At 45.2% G+C, this 17,462-nt stretch overlaps 1 protein-coding gene across 1 annotated transcript in view; it reads right to left on the reverse strand.

Moving 5' to 3' along the window:
* akt3a (v-akt murine thymoma viral oncogene homolog 3a) overlaps nt 1–17,462 on the reverse strand; it is a 448,680-nt gene that overhangs the window by 18,188 nt on the left and 413,030 nt on the right. Inside the window, exon 10 of the mRNA XM_028820998.2 lies at nt 12,955–13,083. Coding sequence (XP_028676831.2) covers nt 12,955–13,083 — 129 coding nt within the window. The remainder of the gene's footprint in view (nt 1–12,954; nt 13,084–17,462) is intronic.

The following is a 17,462-nucleotide window of genomic DNA, read 5'->3' on the forward strand; positions in this document are numbered from 1 at the left end:
TACAAGAATAGGTTTGAAAACAAATCAACCCCCACCCCTGAGAAAGAGAGCATGGGCAGCAGAATAAAACTTAAACCTAGTAAAAATAAGCACATAGATAAACTAATAAGTGAATATAGATAAATGGAGAAGAAAAAGAAAGTAGATTCTGGGGGTCGTCAGGGGTGTGTTCTTGCTCCTACTCTGGCAGGATCGTGGGGCATTTGTTGGAGAAGAGAGTTTCACTGATCTCGACTTTGCTGACGATGCTGTGATCTTCGCGGAGTCAATGGAGGCTCACGAGAGGCTGAGTGAGGAGTCGGAGTGTCTGGGCCTGCGAGTGTCCTGATAAAAACCAACAGCCAGGCCTTTAATGAGCTCTTGGGCACGGCCATCAGCAGTGTGTCTGTCTGCGGAGAGAGTGTCGACCTCGTCGAGAGGTTTACTTACCTCAGCCGTGACATTCATGTGTCTGGTGACTCTTCCTATGAAGTCAGTACGGTGGAACCTCGGTTTGCGAGTAACTTGGTTTACGAGTGTTTTGCAAGACGAGCTAAAATTTTTAATAAATTTTGACTTGATAAACGAGCGAGGTCTTGCAATACGAGTAGTATGTATACGCTTTGTCTGCTGAGCGTCATGTGATCACAATTGAGCTGATGGTTCTTCTCTCTCTCTCTCACTGCAGGATTGTGGGTAATCGTCTCTTATTCTCCGCCTGAGTTGGCGTGCCTCACTCATATAGTCAACATCCGTACGAGCGTATACTGTTTACTACAGCATTGTGACTCTGTGTGTGTGTGCTGTGACGTGCGAGTCCCCATCTTGCACCCTAAAACACGAAGCTGAGTCTCAGTACTTTAGCGACACCAGCTTTATTCAGCTTGAAACAGAGACAGCGCAGTTATTTATTGTAGCGGGATCTGCGGCTCTCCTATACACAGACACAGCAGTCAGGCAGGGCCCTGCACATTTATAATGCTCCTTGTTCCTTGTATCACCCATCGACGGCAGGCGCTTATAGCATGTCCGTGATCTTTTTGGATTCGCTTTTACGGTGAACTGCTACAGCGCTGGGAGACTGCGATGGATTTGGGATGCTCTTCCGCGTGTCGTCCCGTTGGGTGGAATCGCACAAGAGTTTACAAACTCACTCACACCAGCCATGATTCTTTTTAAAGGTAAAGTGCAGGTTAATTTGTTTTATGTATTTTTACTTTATATCTTGTATTAGTCATTTTTATATGAATAGTTTTGGGTTGTGGAATGAATCATCTGAGTTTCCATTATTTCTTATGGGGAAATTCAGTTTGATATACGAGTGCTTTGGACTGCGAACACGTTTCCAGAACGAATTATGCTCGCAAACTGAGGTTCCACTGTAGTTGGATTGGGAGAGTATGGGGGGTCATGAGGTCGCTGGGGAGGGGTGTGTGGCGCTCCCAACATCTCTACAAAAGGACAAAGGTCCAAGTCTTTAGAGTCCTGGTGTTCCCTGTTTTGCTATAGGATGGACGCTATCCAGTGACCTGAGACCAAAACTGGACTCCTTCGGTATTGTGTCTCTTTGGAGAATCTGGTCTGACTTTGTGTTGCTCATGGAGCCCCACATGAGGCACATTACCTGCACTGTGAGGGAGTGTCAGTGCTCAGTTACAGCACTATGGCCATGTGGCGCAATTCCCTGAGGGTGACTGGCTCGCAGGATCCTCTTTGTTGAGGACTGAGTGGCTGGACCAGGCTCACGTAACACCTGGCTGGTCATTTCTGGAAGGTGGGAATGGTCTGCCTAAGGGGGTGTTGCCAACGCTTTTTCTTCATGTGGTGGGTGCTGTACCAGTGAATTCTCCCTGACCTGACCGGGTTGTTTATGTTGTATGTAAAACACACACACACGAACACATATTTTGAGTGTGTGTATGTATTTTGTTAATAATTTACTATTGTCACCGGTTCTGAGGAGACATGCAAGTAAGAATTTCATTGTAATGAGCACACATGACAAACTGGAACTAGGCCTTCTAGCTCGCCTTTCTTTTCCTCCCGCACCTCCATCCTTCTTTCTGTTGTTTCAGAGGTCATTCGTCCTCAGTGGCCCGTTGTCGCTCATCTCCAAGGGTTCATTTCACCTGCGATTCACGTGTGTACATGGAACAATGATTTGGAACGCGATCGTTACTGTAAGCGTTGAACAACAAGAGTTACCAGTCAAGTAGGCACAATTTGCCAACTGGGGTGCACAATCCATTTTCCGGCACAGATCCTGCCACATGAAGTGCCTTGAGGGGACGAGCAGCTCCCTTCTCTGCCAGCCATGTGGCAGGACTGAAGAAGTCTGCTGTGACGGAGCCTCGAGCCTCAACTCGCTCTCTTCCTCCCAGAAGGCGGCTAACGCAACACAAACAGCCAGCTTGTCTTATAGCAGACAGAAGTCTCTGTGTAAATTCCCCAGAAACAAAAGACAAAATTATACGTACTAAAGGCTCAAAGTGTAACTAATAAAAATGATGAAAGCAAATGAGAGATCGCTGGCAATTAAAAGAATATTCATAAAAGATGACGTGATGAAGAGAGGGGTCCAGGAGTGCAAAAAGAAGTCAACATATAGAGAGTGCCGTGAATAGAAGAGCTGATCTGGGCCGTATAATGCCTGTGGATTAAAGATCAAATGTTTTTCTGGATTTTGCTTTCATAACCCACAGGAGATAAGAATGCAGTTTTTTTTTTTTTTCCTCCCGCTACCCCTCCCCCCCCCCCCTTTTTTTTTTGCTTCTAATCCTGACTGCTTTGCATCTTCCTAACTTGGCGAGAAGCGAGTTCTGTTATTTTTACACCAGTACGGCGGTATAGGTTTCCAGGTTTCCCAGCCACCTTTATCCAACCTCCCCCATCTGTCACCATCTGCCTCTATTTAGCATGTACTTTTTTGTGCAATCGCATACTCTTGTGAAAAATAACCAACACTCAAATTATCTCCTGGCACATTTGAGGACTGAGCAAAACAAAAAGCCGTCGCCAAATTGTGTTCAGTACTTTTTCAAGTGGAATCTACATTTTTTTTTTCTGTAACCCCCCCCCCCACCCCCCCAGCTCCTAATAAATATGCAAAACTGCAGCCCTGACTAACCAACACACGGACAGATTAAGCGGAAGGAAAGCGCAGCTCAAAAGACCCTCAATTGCTCGCTGTAAGCCGCTGTCCTTCGGCTGCCGTCACCTCTGTCATCTCTACCGATGCCCTTTGTGCAGTCCTGTTAAAAATTGCCAAGTTACATTGTGGATTTTAGTCACTGGGTGTCAGCCCGAAATTCAACAGACATGTGATCTAAAGTGCACTTGACCTGCTTGACGTTGGCAGAGCCTTTTAGCTGCTTTGACGTCGACAATCAATTGTAGTCATCGTGCATAAAAGTTTAAGAAAACCGAGTTATTGACGGGACTGTAAGGAAGCAACTTCAGAGCTCCTCTGCCGAGTCATCACCTCTGCATGTAGTTCATTCTGGGGTCTTAAAAGTAAAAGATCGGTACAGACGATAAAACTGCCCCCATCACATGGACCCCCCTAAGCGCTTCTGTTTAAACTTTGCCCGTTCACCTCATGCTTGTGTTTGAGTGCGTGTGTCCTCTAGGAGGGCCGTCAAGACTTCGGATTTTTGTTTGATTTTTATTTTGAACTAAGCACAGACTAGAAAGTGTAAACAGTGGAGAGTAAACTGAACTTATCATCCATGGGGGGGAGATTGGGAGGGGGTGCAGGATGTTTTGCCATGAGTGACACAGGAACGCATTTCGGCGTCCCAAGATGGGGAGGAGGGATATGTACAGTCAAAGTAAAAAGCATGTGAACCCCTAGGAATTCTCTCTGTTTATGTCTAATTCCCATATCAAACATGGCCGTATCTTCATGTCAGTCCCAATAATGAACAAACACAGCCTCCTATAACTAAAGATACACAGATGTTCAGAGAAGTTTTGACCTTATTGAATAAATCATTCAAACTGAAACTGAAAGGTTGGAAAAAGTAAGTGACCCCTAAGCTAATGGCTTTTTATAAAGCTCACTGCAGTCCGAATTACGCACACCTGGAGTCCATTTAATGAGACGAGTTCAGCGGTGTGGTGGCCCAGAATGACTTCGATTGATCACAAACACTCTGAAGTTTGAGTTGGAGCTTTTTGACAAGACGCATATCCAGATGGGAGTCATGCCTCGCACAAAAGAGCCGTCTGAAGAGCTACGATGGAAAGGGTTACAAAGTCATCTCAAAGATTTGAGACATTCATCCGTCTACTGTTAGGCAAGGGGTCTATAAATGGAGACAGTTTGGTATTGTGGCTACTCTGCCTAGAAGTGGACGCCCTGCCAAGATGACCCCAAGAGCACAACGCAAAGGTAAAGAAGAACCCTAGAGTGACAGCAAAGGACTTGAAGAGGTCATTAGAACTGGCTAACATCTCTGTTCATGAGTCAACTATATGCAAAACATGGAGCAAGGAAGGAGTCCATGGCAGGACACCAAGAAGGAAGCCACTGCTATCAAAAAAGAACATTGGTGAACGCCTGAAGTTTGCAAAAGAGCACTTGGACACTCCACAACAGTACTGGGAAAATGTTTTGTGCAGTGATGAAACCAAAACTGAACTATTTGGGAGGAACAAGCAGAACTTCATCTGGCATAAAAAGGGCACTGCATATCAACATCAAAACATCATCCCTACAGTAAAGTATGGTGGAGGGAACATCAGGATTTGGGCCTGCCTTGCTGCATCAGGGCCTGGACAGCTTGCCATCATTGAGGGGAAAATAAATTCACAAGTTTATCAACAAATTCTCCAGGATAATGTAAGGGTGTCTGTCCATCAACTTAAGTTCAGAAGAGGCTGGGTGATGCAACAGGACAATCAGCCCAAACATCGCAGCAAATCCACAGCACAGTGGCTTCAGAAGAACAAACTCGGCCTTTTGGAGTGGTCCAGTCAGAGCCCAGATCTCAATCCTATTGAAGGACTTGAAGAGAGCCACACACAGAAGACAACCACAGAATATGGAAGAGTTAAGGCAGTTCTGCAGGGAAGAATGGGCTCACGATGTGCAGGTCTGATCTGCAGTTACAGGAAGCGCCTGGTTGAGGTCATTGCTGCCAAAGGAGGGTCAACCAGTTATTAAATCCCAAGGTTCACTTTCTTTTTTCCACTACCACTGTGAACGTTGAATGTGTTTGTAAAATAAAGAGTAGGATGTTTTGTGTGTCATTGGCTTAAGCTCACTGTGTAGATCAGGACCTGTGACTTAGATGAAGATCACATCACTGTTTAGGACCAATTCATGCAGTAAACCAGATAAGTCCAAAGGGTTCACGTACTTTTTACTTTGACTGTATGTGAACCGACTGCTGATTTACAGGGATGAGTGGAACTGAGGTTGGTGTTTAATCCGTGGATCTTGCAAACAGAGAGGGGTGGCTTTGGGATCAAAGAAGAGAACAGGAAGGGCAATCCACACATACAGGGACCGTGGTGGTGTAGAACTAATCCCAGGTGAGGTGCTTGATGTGGAGAAGATTCAGCGTTACAGAGGGTAGTGGACAGTGCTGTGTGATTGGGCCTCCGAAAGTACTGAGAGAATGGAGGTGTGGAGCACATCATGGGCCAAGGGCAGAGAGTTTTGACCTACCAACTATTCGCTCAAGCGGAGGTGGGCAGAGGATTTTTTTTTTAACTTTCATTGTCTCGTTTTAATTCTTGGCAGATGACTTCTGAACTTTTAAAAGTATTCTGTTCTTTCATTTTTCCTCTGTGGGAGCCATCACTCAATTGCTTGGTGCTTAATAAGAAGTATGCCGATTTATGACAATAAAAGGCGAAACCCAATCTAATAAAGGACAGGCACTGAACTGAGGTCCGAGAGTCGGGGTCTCACATTCTCTCTCTCTCTCTGGGGGCCTGGTCCAAGGGCACAGGGCATCACAGGCTGACCCAAGATGACAAGACCTGGCGGGTAGTTTTAACTCCGGAAGCGAGAATTTAAGGGCAGCAGGTGAATTCTTTCAACTTAGTGGCAAATCGTTATTGAGGACACCAGTGGAAATGAATGGGAAGAGCTTCTAAGACTCAAGCCCGGTTCACTGCCGAAATTCTTATCAGATAAAGGGGATTGTCAGAGAAGGACTGGAACAGAAAATTTCTCTATATGCAGATGATATGGTCTTATATATATCGGACCCAGAAAACAGCACTAACAGAATTTCAAAAGATATCTGGTCTTAGAATTAATCTGAATAAAAGTATACACTTTCAAGTGAATTCACAAGCATATAATATTAGACACCCTACCTTTTACTGAGCCTGTAGTGGAGTGCCGTTCATATCTGCATGTTTGACCAACACGTAACACGTCGTCGCCCTTCATTGTGTTCATCAGAATGCTGTGTGTTCCTCTCCCAGGTGCTGCCTATGCTCTACGCATTGTCATTGACATTGTGGAAGGCCCACATCTGAGCCTGCGTAAAGTATTCCGCTACAACAGGTTTTTCACTATTTGGTTCTTTGAAAATCTTAAATATAAAACTGATTTCTCACATCTCACAGTAATGGATATTTCAAATCAAGTGTAAAATATCAGACTTTTTTTAACAGCTTATATAAAAAGGAAAACGGAAATCATCAGTTTAAAGGAGTTGTGCTGCATCCCTGTACTCAAGTCAATATGCTGTACTGTTGCGCTGTTGTTTCTATCGGTGGTGGGTTAAGGTGGGTCACTGTACCGATGATCACGCTTGGTCGCCCTACCTGTCTGTCTGAGGATCACGCTCGATTCACCAAGGGGGATGAAGTTCTGACGATCGCATTCAAGAAGTCTTTGGGGTTGGGGGTGCATGCCCTTTTAGTGGGTCACGACACAAAGGTTGAGTAACACTGCCTTAAAGTACAATGAAACACACAGGAGCAGAAACATACGGCCACAAGGACAAAGCAAACGCAAACCACGGGACAAAGTGAGGACAATTGGAAATAAATAAGGTAACAAACATAAGATGTAACAACAGGACAGTAAAGCTGAACCCCTCAATCAAACCGATGAGTCTACTGTATAACGCAGCTGTCGCTACAGATCAGGCGGATGACTGACAATGCAATGGCTTCACGGTCTTATCATCTCTTGGGTGGGCAAGGGGACAGTTTGTTATAACGCTGTCAGGTTAAGCCTTCCTTCTTTTTCAGCACAGTAATAACGACTGACTGTTTGTTTCCTTTCCAGATGTACGCTGACGCAGTCCCACACTAACTCTCTCGTCATAAATGTCCTGTATGGATGGGAGTGCGATGTCCTGTTCGAATCACCCGTTTAAGGGCCTTGTGATTGGTGTCCTAATCCACTAACAGCTGTGTTTGGTGGGCTCCCAGTGGAGAAGGACAAACAGACTGTAATCGCCTTTACTACACTATTGGCACACAGACGTATTTTGCTAAACTGGAACAATCCCAACTCTCCTCTTTTAAGTCAGTGGGTAACCGATGTTTTATATTATTTGAAATTGGAAAAAAATCAAATATTCAGTTAGAGGTTCTGTACAGAATTTTTTCAAAACCTGGCAGGATCAAATCAATAATATTTTAGAATAAGAATTCTCTCCACATTTCTTTTTCTTCTCCATTTATCTCTACGGCCCTATTAAACTCATTTATTTATGCATGTCTATAAGCCTTATGTTTTACTCTGTTGGCCATGCTCTCTGTCTCAGGGGTGGGGGGCGACTTGTTTTCAATCCTTTCTTTTGTAAAAATTGGTCTATTTGTATGGAATGATTACAATTAATAAAATTTTTAAAAAAAAGGGCCTTGTGATCAGCCGCAGTGCCATTGTCGTGCCAGGCTGTCTGCAGTGAGTCAATTACGCCGTCCACTGTGCATTCACAGAGGCAGACTGAGATTCCTCAAGAGCCTCTAAATGAGTGAAGATGCTGTTGGTTTTGAGGGGCCATCAGAACTCCTCAGGGATGTGGACCCGTTACTTGTCACCTTCTGAAGTCCACAATCTGCTGCTTAGATTGGTAGCCAGGATGAAGCCATGACACTGAGAAGTCCATCCTCCTCCTCCTCCTCGATTCAAGCTGTCTCACCACAAATCCACTAAAGATGCGGTGCCGGTAAAACTGTCGTAAATTACATCGGCAAAGCATTCATCTTCTCCACTCTGTTCCATCGTTTCCCATTTCACTATGGTGAGGTTGCTTATTTTTCCACTGAACCCCTTCAGATAAACTTTTCATGAACAGCAAAACAAATCAAGTGCAAAGGCATCAAAATACAGGTTGAGTATCACTAACCCAAAATGCCTGGGACCGGAAATGTTTTGGATTTTGGATATTGGTAATGAGATATCTTAGGGGGCAGCCTTGATCAAGTAGGAAGACCAGCTAAATGACAATCCGTACACATAATGATTCATATCTCTGAGCCGTTATTATAATGTGCGTTGACATGAGAAACGTATCACACCTCCAAAGTGACGAATATGATGCACAGCCCGGAGGATCCCACCACTGTTAGACAAAGCACTCCCAAACTCATAACGGAGAACCCAAAGCCAGCTCACCACCAGGGTTCTACCCTTCGCGTAACTTTTCAGCACTGAATTAAGTTTCACTCATTTGTCTTTAAGTTATATGACACTGGCGCCAAAATCTAAACCAGCTGCACAGAAATCATCAGCATACAGATTAGAAAGAAATGCTCGGGCCAATCTTTCCGCATTTCTTCCAAAATGTCTCACAGCTCATTCAGCAGTGTGACTCGGTCATTGCTCATCTCGGTTTGGCTTGTGTAGCCGGAACACCAGCAGACAGATCTGCGCCGAGCCGACTGAGGTTCCATGTGATGCGTGGTGTCGTGTATTCCCCGGCTCGTGTATTTTCTTATTTCTAGTTGTATCTGAATTGTTTTTCATGCAGTTCCTGTTAGGTGTGCTTATTCTGAATTATTTGTGTTTAACGTCTTTAAATGTTCTGCCATTCCTCGTGTTCTGTGGGTGGAACCCTAAAAAACTGGGCCACCCTGATGGCACTGCTGCTGCCCTTTATATTGAGGGCAGTGGGGCATCGACACATGTTTGGAGGTCACTGTGGGTGTTGTTCCAGTTTTATGTGGATTATTGCTTCTGTTTTTGGATGGCATTTTAGGCAAATATTTTGTGCCGTTTTTGTTCCTTTTCAATTTACTGAAGTCATTCTCAATTTATAAAGACACTTTGATTTGGTTTGTCACAACAAGCCAGAGCTTTATGGTTACCCTCTCCTTTGTAAGACATTTCTGATATAATTTTGAGCCAGCTTCTTATTTTGGGCCTGGGCAGGCCAAAGCCTGCTGGTAACAACTGGGGCCGTTTCTGGACAGATTTATGATATGAGTTATCATTACAAATTTTAAACTGAAGTGCAATATACTCAAAAGATTCAATTTTAATGTTGTAAAGGTAAGTCAACAACTTCATAGAACTCCACCATCTAATACCAGTCTACATATTTCTTTAGTGTTTAGCTGGAATTCTCACTTTTGTTTTGTTAAAAGATCAAGTCGAAGTAATTTCTTTGTAATCAAGTTGTATGTTGGTTTTCCGCATGAATTTGTGCTCTAGAGTGAGGCATTTTTTTATAAATGAAGAAAAAAACTAATCTGCTCTTTCACTTTGAAGTGAAGGTGAAGGGATATTGGGTTCCAAAAGAATAACCAAAAAACCTTAAAAATAACCAACAAAATACTGTACGTCCATTTTGAAGCATCAGAGGTTTTGATTGATTAAAAAGATAATAAGTGTTTCTGAGCTACAGTCAGTCAGTCAGTCATCATCCAACCCACTGTATCTTAACACAGGGTCACGGGGGTCTGCTGGAGTCAATCCCAGCCAGCACAGGGCGCATGTACACTTTAAAATGATTGAATCTCACAAAAATGTTGTGATTTTTTTCTTTTTTTAAAATGACATGGTTACACTGTTTTAAATATGCGTGTGGTTTTAAGACACTGGTCAATTCCCAGTAACATTATTCAGTAAGTTTAAGACTTTTGTTTTCGTGTTTGGAGCCCGGTATCATTCACCTCGGTTTTGAAGCACAAGAGCAGGCTGGGTGTGTGTGTGTGTGTGTTTTGTTTTTTTTAAATATATCAATAGATGCATCACATTGGAGTGCAGTTTCATGTGGCAAATTGATATATACTATGACTGCAAAGATTTTTCAAATCAAAATTCTAACTAGTCCAGCCATATGCAATAGCATTACCAATCCTAAAAGACCTACGAGGAGGGTGGGAGGTGCAGGTTCACACTTGGTGCCTTAGGGTAGTATATTAAAGGGGCACAATGCTTACAAATTACTTTAGTGTTTCTTCCATTACCTAACCGTCTTACAGACAGTTACTAACCTCTGCCTTTACTAACTCCCGCGATACAGTTTCACTATTGTGCGCCTTTCCACCACCTGATCAAAGCACTGTGCTGTCCCTACATCGATGGATTGAAGGCCAGAGGGCCACATGACCATCATCATCAAGTTCTTCCATGTGAATCCTGAAAACCATGAGGACTGACTGAGGTCATTTATGTGAGGTAGAATGCCTAGTGTGCCTTGGAGCCCCTGCAGATTTAGTTTTTTCTGTCCTCCCTGGCCATCGGACCTTACTTTTATTCTATGTTAAGTAGTATTGACACATTTTTTTTTTGTCTTTTTTTCTCTTTCTTCATCCTGTGAAGCACTTTGAGCGACATCATTTATATGAAAATGTGCTATAGAAATAAATATTGTAGTTGTAGTTATGAAGGCCTGGGCCTGCTTTTAGAGGCCTCATAACACTTCCAACACATCTGTATTATGAACTAGAGAATTCCTAAGCACCACAGTCCAAAAAAAAAAAAAAAAAGTGAAAATCCTCACTGGGTGGGAACTAGAAATGAAAAGGTAAAATTAGAATCTTTATATATGGAAGATTTTTTTAATAAAAGTTTTCTGAAAACAGTAAACCTGTTTTTTAAATGTTATAATTGATACTTACTGAAATTTTGATACACAAGTATGTGCCCAAACTTCAGAAGTCCTTCCTGGTGGTGCGTCTTTGACCAAAGTGCCACCAAGCTGAAGGGATCTTTAGCGCCCCTCAGTGTCCAGCCTTTAAAATGCTGGGGTCTCTCTGTCTCTCTAAGCAATGAGCCAGAAAGCTTCATGTATTACTTTATTATTTTTATTATTTGAATACTTCATCCATCCATCCATTTTCCAACCCGCTGAATCCAAACACAGGGTCACGGGGGTCTGCTGGAGCCAATCCCAGCCAACACAGGGCACAAGGCAGGAACCAATCCTAGGCAGGGTGCCAACCCACCGCAGGAAACACACAAACACACTCACACACCAAGCACACACTAGGGCCAATTTAGAATCGCCAATCCACCTAACCTGCAATGTCTTTGGACTGTGGGAGGAAACCGGAGCGCCCGGAGGAAACCCACGCAGACACGGGGAGAACATGCTAACTCCACGCAGGGAGGACACGGGAAGCGAACCCAGGTCCCCAGGTCTCCCGACTGCGAGGCAGCAGCGCTACCCACTGCGCCACCCTGAATACTTCATGTTTTATTTTATTACTTTTTATTACTTGAATACTTCATGTATTATTATTTTTATTATTTGAATACTTCATGTATTATTACTTTTTATTACTTGAATACTTCATGTTTTATTTTATTACTTTTAATTATTTTATGTGCCCAACTAATTGAAATTCTTTGTGCTGCGATGCCTCAAAGTATTCGTCGTTTTCCTCACGTCACTCGCCTGTTAACTGCTTTCTTTTTCTCATATTTTTTGCTGACAATTAACAATTGACTGGGCGCTATTAGCACTTGTATTTGTCAAAGTAATGTTGCTATTTAAATATTTTGGAAGAAATAAGAGGAAATAAAGAGTTGCTAGTACTACTAATTTGTTCTGGTCCATACAGAAAATAGAAATAATAATAATATACAATAAAACATGTACACTTGAAAGGGAGATATCTAGTGTAGCAGACTGAGAGCCACTCCAGTTAGAATGATGCACTCCATTAACAGCAGTGAACTGGATTGTGATTGGCTGCAATGAAAACCAGAAGCTGCAGGGGGTCTTGAGGACAAACATTAAGATCCACTGCCTGCCCCCGAGTGCTCAGTTCAGCCACGTTAGAGCCACCTGTGCGTGACATGGACTATAAAAGTTCCCAATGTCAGTTTTAATGTTTATGAATCCCACCGCAAATTGGCATTGACTGAGGATGGCCCAACGCGGACCCAGCAAGCTTTAAGGGATTAGGTTACTATGGGCACTGGATGTGTCACAAACCAGTTGAGATGTCTGAATTTCCTTCATAACATCGGGCCCTCTTGTGTAATTTGGAATGACTCAGGCTTTGGCAAATGTGTATGTGTAGAAGCTGGCAGGAAATGCATGTTTGCCATGTGACAGCAGCTCTGGTTGCTGGCACAACTGCAGTGTCCAAATTATGCCAGGAGAAAAACACCAGCAGCAGAAGAGAGGGGCACGGAGGTCACTCAGCCAGCACTGATCCTGCCACACTGGGAATAAGGATATGAAAACTGCTGGACTGCACAAAAGAAAGCAAGCATTGCAAATATATTGAACGTACACACATATAAATAAATAAATAAGGCCAAACTAAAGTGCATTAGGAAGCAGGTAGTCCTCTTCAGCGTCTCTAAGAACAAAGGAGGCTTCTAAGAAAAAAAAAACTAAATGACTGAAAAAAAACCCAACATGGCGGACTTGAAGTGATTGCTGCTTAGATCTGTGCCTAACTTCCAAACCTCTAATTACTGCTCGTCACATGTGCCATACACTTCCTTCCCACACGCTTAATTCTCTCACTCATACGGTCAAAAGAACGACATCCAGCTGCAGAACGACGACATTTAAATTGCTAAGTCCATACCTCTGGGGCGAGATATTCTGGTGTACCACAGAATGTCTTCATGGTAGCAGCATCTGTGATCCCTTCTTTGCAAAGCCCGAAATCTGTTATTTTGATGTGGCCGTCTTTATCTAGCATTAAATTTTCCAGCTGTGAACAAAATGAAACAACAAACATATGAAAAAAAATTAAATAATTGTACCAACTCCTCAGAACTGGAAGCATTTTTACAAAACGTTTGTCAAAAGAGCAAGAGTGTTGAGATACAAGCCCTCCAAGGTTTGATGACCCAACCAGAACTCTGACTTCAGGTATGATAAATAAGAAATGGATTAAATACAGTGGTGGTAAAGTGGCACTAACGTCAAGTAAGCCGACTAGGACTTCAGTAGTGTGTGCCAGGGTTCCTTAATGTTTCAATTTCTTTTCAGTTTTGTGCATTTGTTACGGTCGTTTCTGTTAATATTGTTTGACCGTTTATTCTTTAGTACATACTGTATGTTTAGTGTGTGTTATTCTTGTTATTTATGAACTATTTATTATTCAGTTTCTGTGTGTGCGACTGTTCTGCTACGTTCCTTGTATTTTGCAGCAGGCCAGGTATGTGGGTTCCTTGCGGTTCACTGAATGCGCTTTAACAGAGGGTTGTGTGAGTTCCGCTATTTATTTGTCTTTTACTGGATTGCTGATCTTTTCTTTCTGTTTCTTGGATTATTCTTCTTGATTTCTTTTTGAGACTTGTTTGCTCTGGATTGCCCTTATTGCTCTTTTTGTTGTCAATAAATATTTTCATTTATAAAGACTGCTTGTAGGACTTCAAGCTGAAGGTCTGTGGTTCTCCCCCTTGTGTTTTTGATATTCTCGCTATATTTTAGGACATTGCTAATTCATTTTCCAATTGCCCTTTTTGGGAGCTTTGTAAGCCAAAGCCTTCCAGTTTCCTAGATCAGGCTCCCTTGGGGTGAGACCGACTTTGGGCAGGCCAGTTAGGATTTTTGTGGATATTTTTGAAGGCTTCGTCTGTTTTGCTGTTGTATGGTACTGAAATCACAACACTTTTACATAAATAAAAGATGAAATAGCAAAAAGAAAAGATTTTCCATATACATCGTAAAAAACTGCTGGATTTTTCCAAGTGACAGTGAAACTGTAAGACTAGCAGGACTTGATTTGTGGGGTAAACACTTGTGATGGGGCAAAACATGAGAGACAGCTAATAGAACATCTGTGCCCTGGCAGCTACAGAAATTGTCATGATGGCAACATTGGATGATATCTTCAAAGACGAGAAAAAATAAGATCCATCCATCCATCCATCCATTGTCTCCCGCTTATCCGAGATCGGGTCGCGGGGGCAGCAGCTTGAGCAGAGATGCCCAGACTTCCCTCTCCCCGGCCACTTCTTCTAGCTCTTCTAGAATCCCAAGGCGTTCCCAGGCCAGTCGAGAGACATAGTCCCTCCAGCGTGTCCTGGGTCTTCCCCGGGGCCTCCTCCCGGTTGGACGTGCCCGGAACACCTCACCAGGGAGGCGTCCAGGAGGCATCCTGATCAGATGCCCGAGCCACCTCATCTGACTCCTCTCGATGCGGAGGAGCAGCGGCTCTACTCTGAGCCCCTCCCGGATGACTGAGCTTCTCACCCTATCTTTAAGGGAAAGCCCAGACACCCTGCGGAGGAAACTCATTTCAGCCGCTTGTATTCGCGATCTCGTTCTTTCGGTCACTACCCATAGCTCATGACCATAGGTGAGGGTAGGAACATAGATCGACTGGTAAATTGAGAGCTTCGCCTTGCGGCTCAGCTCCTTTTTCACCACGACAGACCGATGCAATGCCCGCATTACTGCGGATGCCGCACCGATCCGCCTGTCGATCTCACGCTCCATTCTTCCCTCACTCGTGAACAAGACCCCGAGATACTTGAACTCCTCCACTTGGGGCAGGATCTCGCTACCAACCCTGAGAGGGCACTCCACCCTTTTCCGGCTGAGGACCATGGTCTCGGATTTGGAGGTGCTGATTCTCATCCCAGCCGCTTCACACTTGGCTGCGAACCGATCCAGAGAGAGCTGAAGATCACGGCCTGATGAAGCAAACAGGACAACATCATCTGCAAAAAGCAGTGACCCAATCCTGAGCCCACCAAACCGGACCCCCTCAACACCCTGGCTGCGCCTAGAAATTCTGTCCATAAAAGTTATGAACAGAATCGGTGACAAAGGGCAGTCCTGGCGGAGTCCAAGTCTCACTGGAAACGGGTTCGACTTACTGCCGGCAATGTGGACCAAGCTCTGGCACCGATCGTACAGGGACTGAACAGCCCTTATCAGGGGGGCCGGTACCCCATACTCTCGGAGTACCCCCCACAGGATTCCCCGAGGGACACGGTCGAATGCCTTTTCTAAGTCCACAAAACACATGTAGACTGGTTGGGCAAACTCCCATGCACCCTCCAGGACCCTGCTAAGGGTATAGAGCTGGTCCACTGTTCCGCGACCAGGACGAAAACCACACTGTTCCTCCTGAATCCGAGGCTCGACTATCCGACGGACCCTCCTCTCCAGGACCCCTGAATAGACTTTTCCAGGGAGGCTGAGGAGTGTGATCCCTCTGTAGTTGGAACACACCCTCCGATCCCCCTTCTTAAAGAGGGGGACCACCACCCCGGTCTGCCAATCCAGAGGCACTGTCCCTGATGTCCATGCGATGTTGCAGAGGCGTGTCAGCCAAGACAGTCCTACAACATCCAGAGCCTTGAGGAACTCCGGGCGTATCTCATCCACCCCCGGGGCCCTACCACCAAGGAGTTTTTTGACCACCTCGGTGACCTCAGTCCCAGAGATGGGGGAGCCCACCTCTGAGTCCCCAGGCTCTGCTTCCTCATTGGAAGGCATGTTAATGGGATTGAGGAGGTCTTCGAAGTATTCCCCCCACCGACCCACAACGTTCCGAGTTGAGGTCAGCAGCGCACCATCCCCACCATATACAGTGTTGACACTGCACTGCTTCCCCTTCCTGAGACGCCGGATGGTGGACCAGAATCTCCTCGAAGCCGTCCGAAAGTCATTCTCCATGGCCTCCCCAAACTCCTCCCACGCCCGAGTTTTTGCCTCAGCAACCACCAAAGCCGCATTCCGCTTGGCCTGCCGGTACCTATCAGCTGCCTCCGGGGTCCCACAGGACAAAAGGGTCCTGTAGGACTCCTTCTTCAGCTTGACGGCATCCTTCACCACCGGTGTCCACCAGCGGGTTCGGGGATTGCCGCCACGACAGGCACCGACCACCTTACGGCCACAGCTCTGGTCAGCTGCCTCAACAATAGAGGCACGGAACATGGCCCATTCGGACTCAATGTCCCCCACCTCCCTCGGGATGTGGTCGAAGTTCTGCCGGAGGTGGGAGTTGAAGCTACTTCTGACAGGGGGCTCTGCCAGACGTTCCCAGCAGACCCTCACAACACGTTTGGGCCTACCACGCCTGACCGGCATCCTCCCCCACCATCGAAGCCAACTCACCACCAGGTGGTGATCAGTTGACAGCTCCGCCCCTCTCTTCACCCGAGTGTCCAAGACATGTGGCCGCAAGTCAGACGACACGACCACAAAGTCGATCATCGAACTCAGGCCTAGGGTGTCCTGGTGCCAAGTGCACATATGAACACCCCTATGCTTGAACATGGTGTTCGTTATGGACAATCCGTGACGAGCACAGAAGTCCAATAACAAAACACCGCTCGGGTTCAGATCAGGGGGGCCATTCCTCCCAATCACGCCCTTCCAGGTCTCACTGTCATTGCCCACGTGAGCATTGAAGTCTCCCAGCAGAACGAGGGAGTCCCCAGAAGGTATGCCCTCTAGCACCCCCTCCAGGGACTCCAAAAAGGGTGGGTACTCCGAACTGCTGTTCGGTGCATACGCACAAACAACAGTTAGGACCCGTCCCCCCACCCGAAGGCGAAGGGAGGCTACCCTCTCGTCCACCGGGGTAAACCCCAATGTACAGGCTCCAAGTTGGGGGGCAATAAGTATACCCACACCTGCTCGGCGCCTCTCACCGGGGGCAACTCCAGAGTGGTAGAGAGTCCAGCCCCTCTCAAGGAGATTGGTTCCAGAGTCCAAGCTGTGCGTGAATTTAAAAAAGAGATGGGGCTAGAACTTTGATCTTGGTCTTAATCAAAACCTGACAGGTTCTGGAAAGTCAAACAATTTCGGTAGGATCAACCTGATGAGCACATTACTGCTGGACAGAAACCTTTACTCTAAGTAAAGCACGGTCCTTGCAAGCCCACCAAATGACAGGACACCCCCAGGACACAGAGCAGACGTGTTCAGAATTCATAATCAAGTCTAAGTTCTTATGTTTGTAAACGACAGACAGACAGTTTATATTTGTTTATAGTTAGCCTAATATTTCAGTTTATTTTAGGATCGTAAGTCTGCATGTTTCACAAGTTAACAATAAAACAGACAGAAATACGCCAACACTCCAAAACTGATCAGAAATGACTGGTGGTCATGAGTATAAGAAGA

Source organism: Erpetoichthys calabaricus, chromosome 15, assembly GCF_900747795.2.
Source record: "Erpetoichthys calabaricus chromosome 15, fErpCal1.3, whole genome shotgun sequence".
Classification (NCBI taxonomy): Eukaryota; Metazoa; Chordata; class Cladistia; order Polypteriformes; family Polypteridae; genus Erpetoichthys; species Erpetoichthys calabaricus.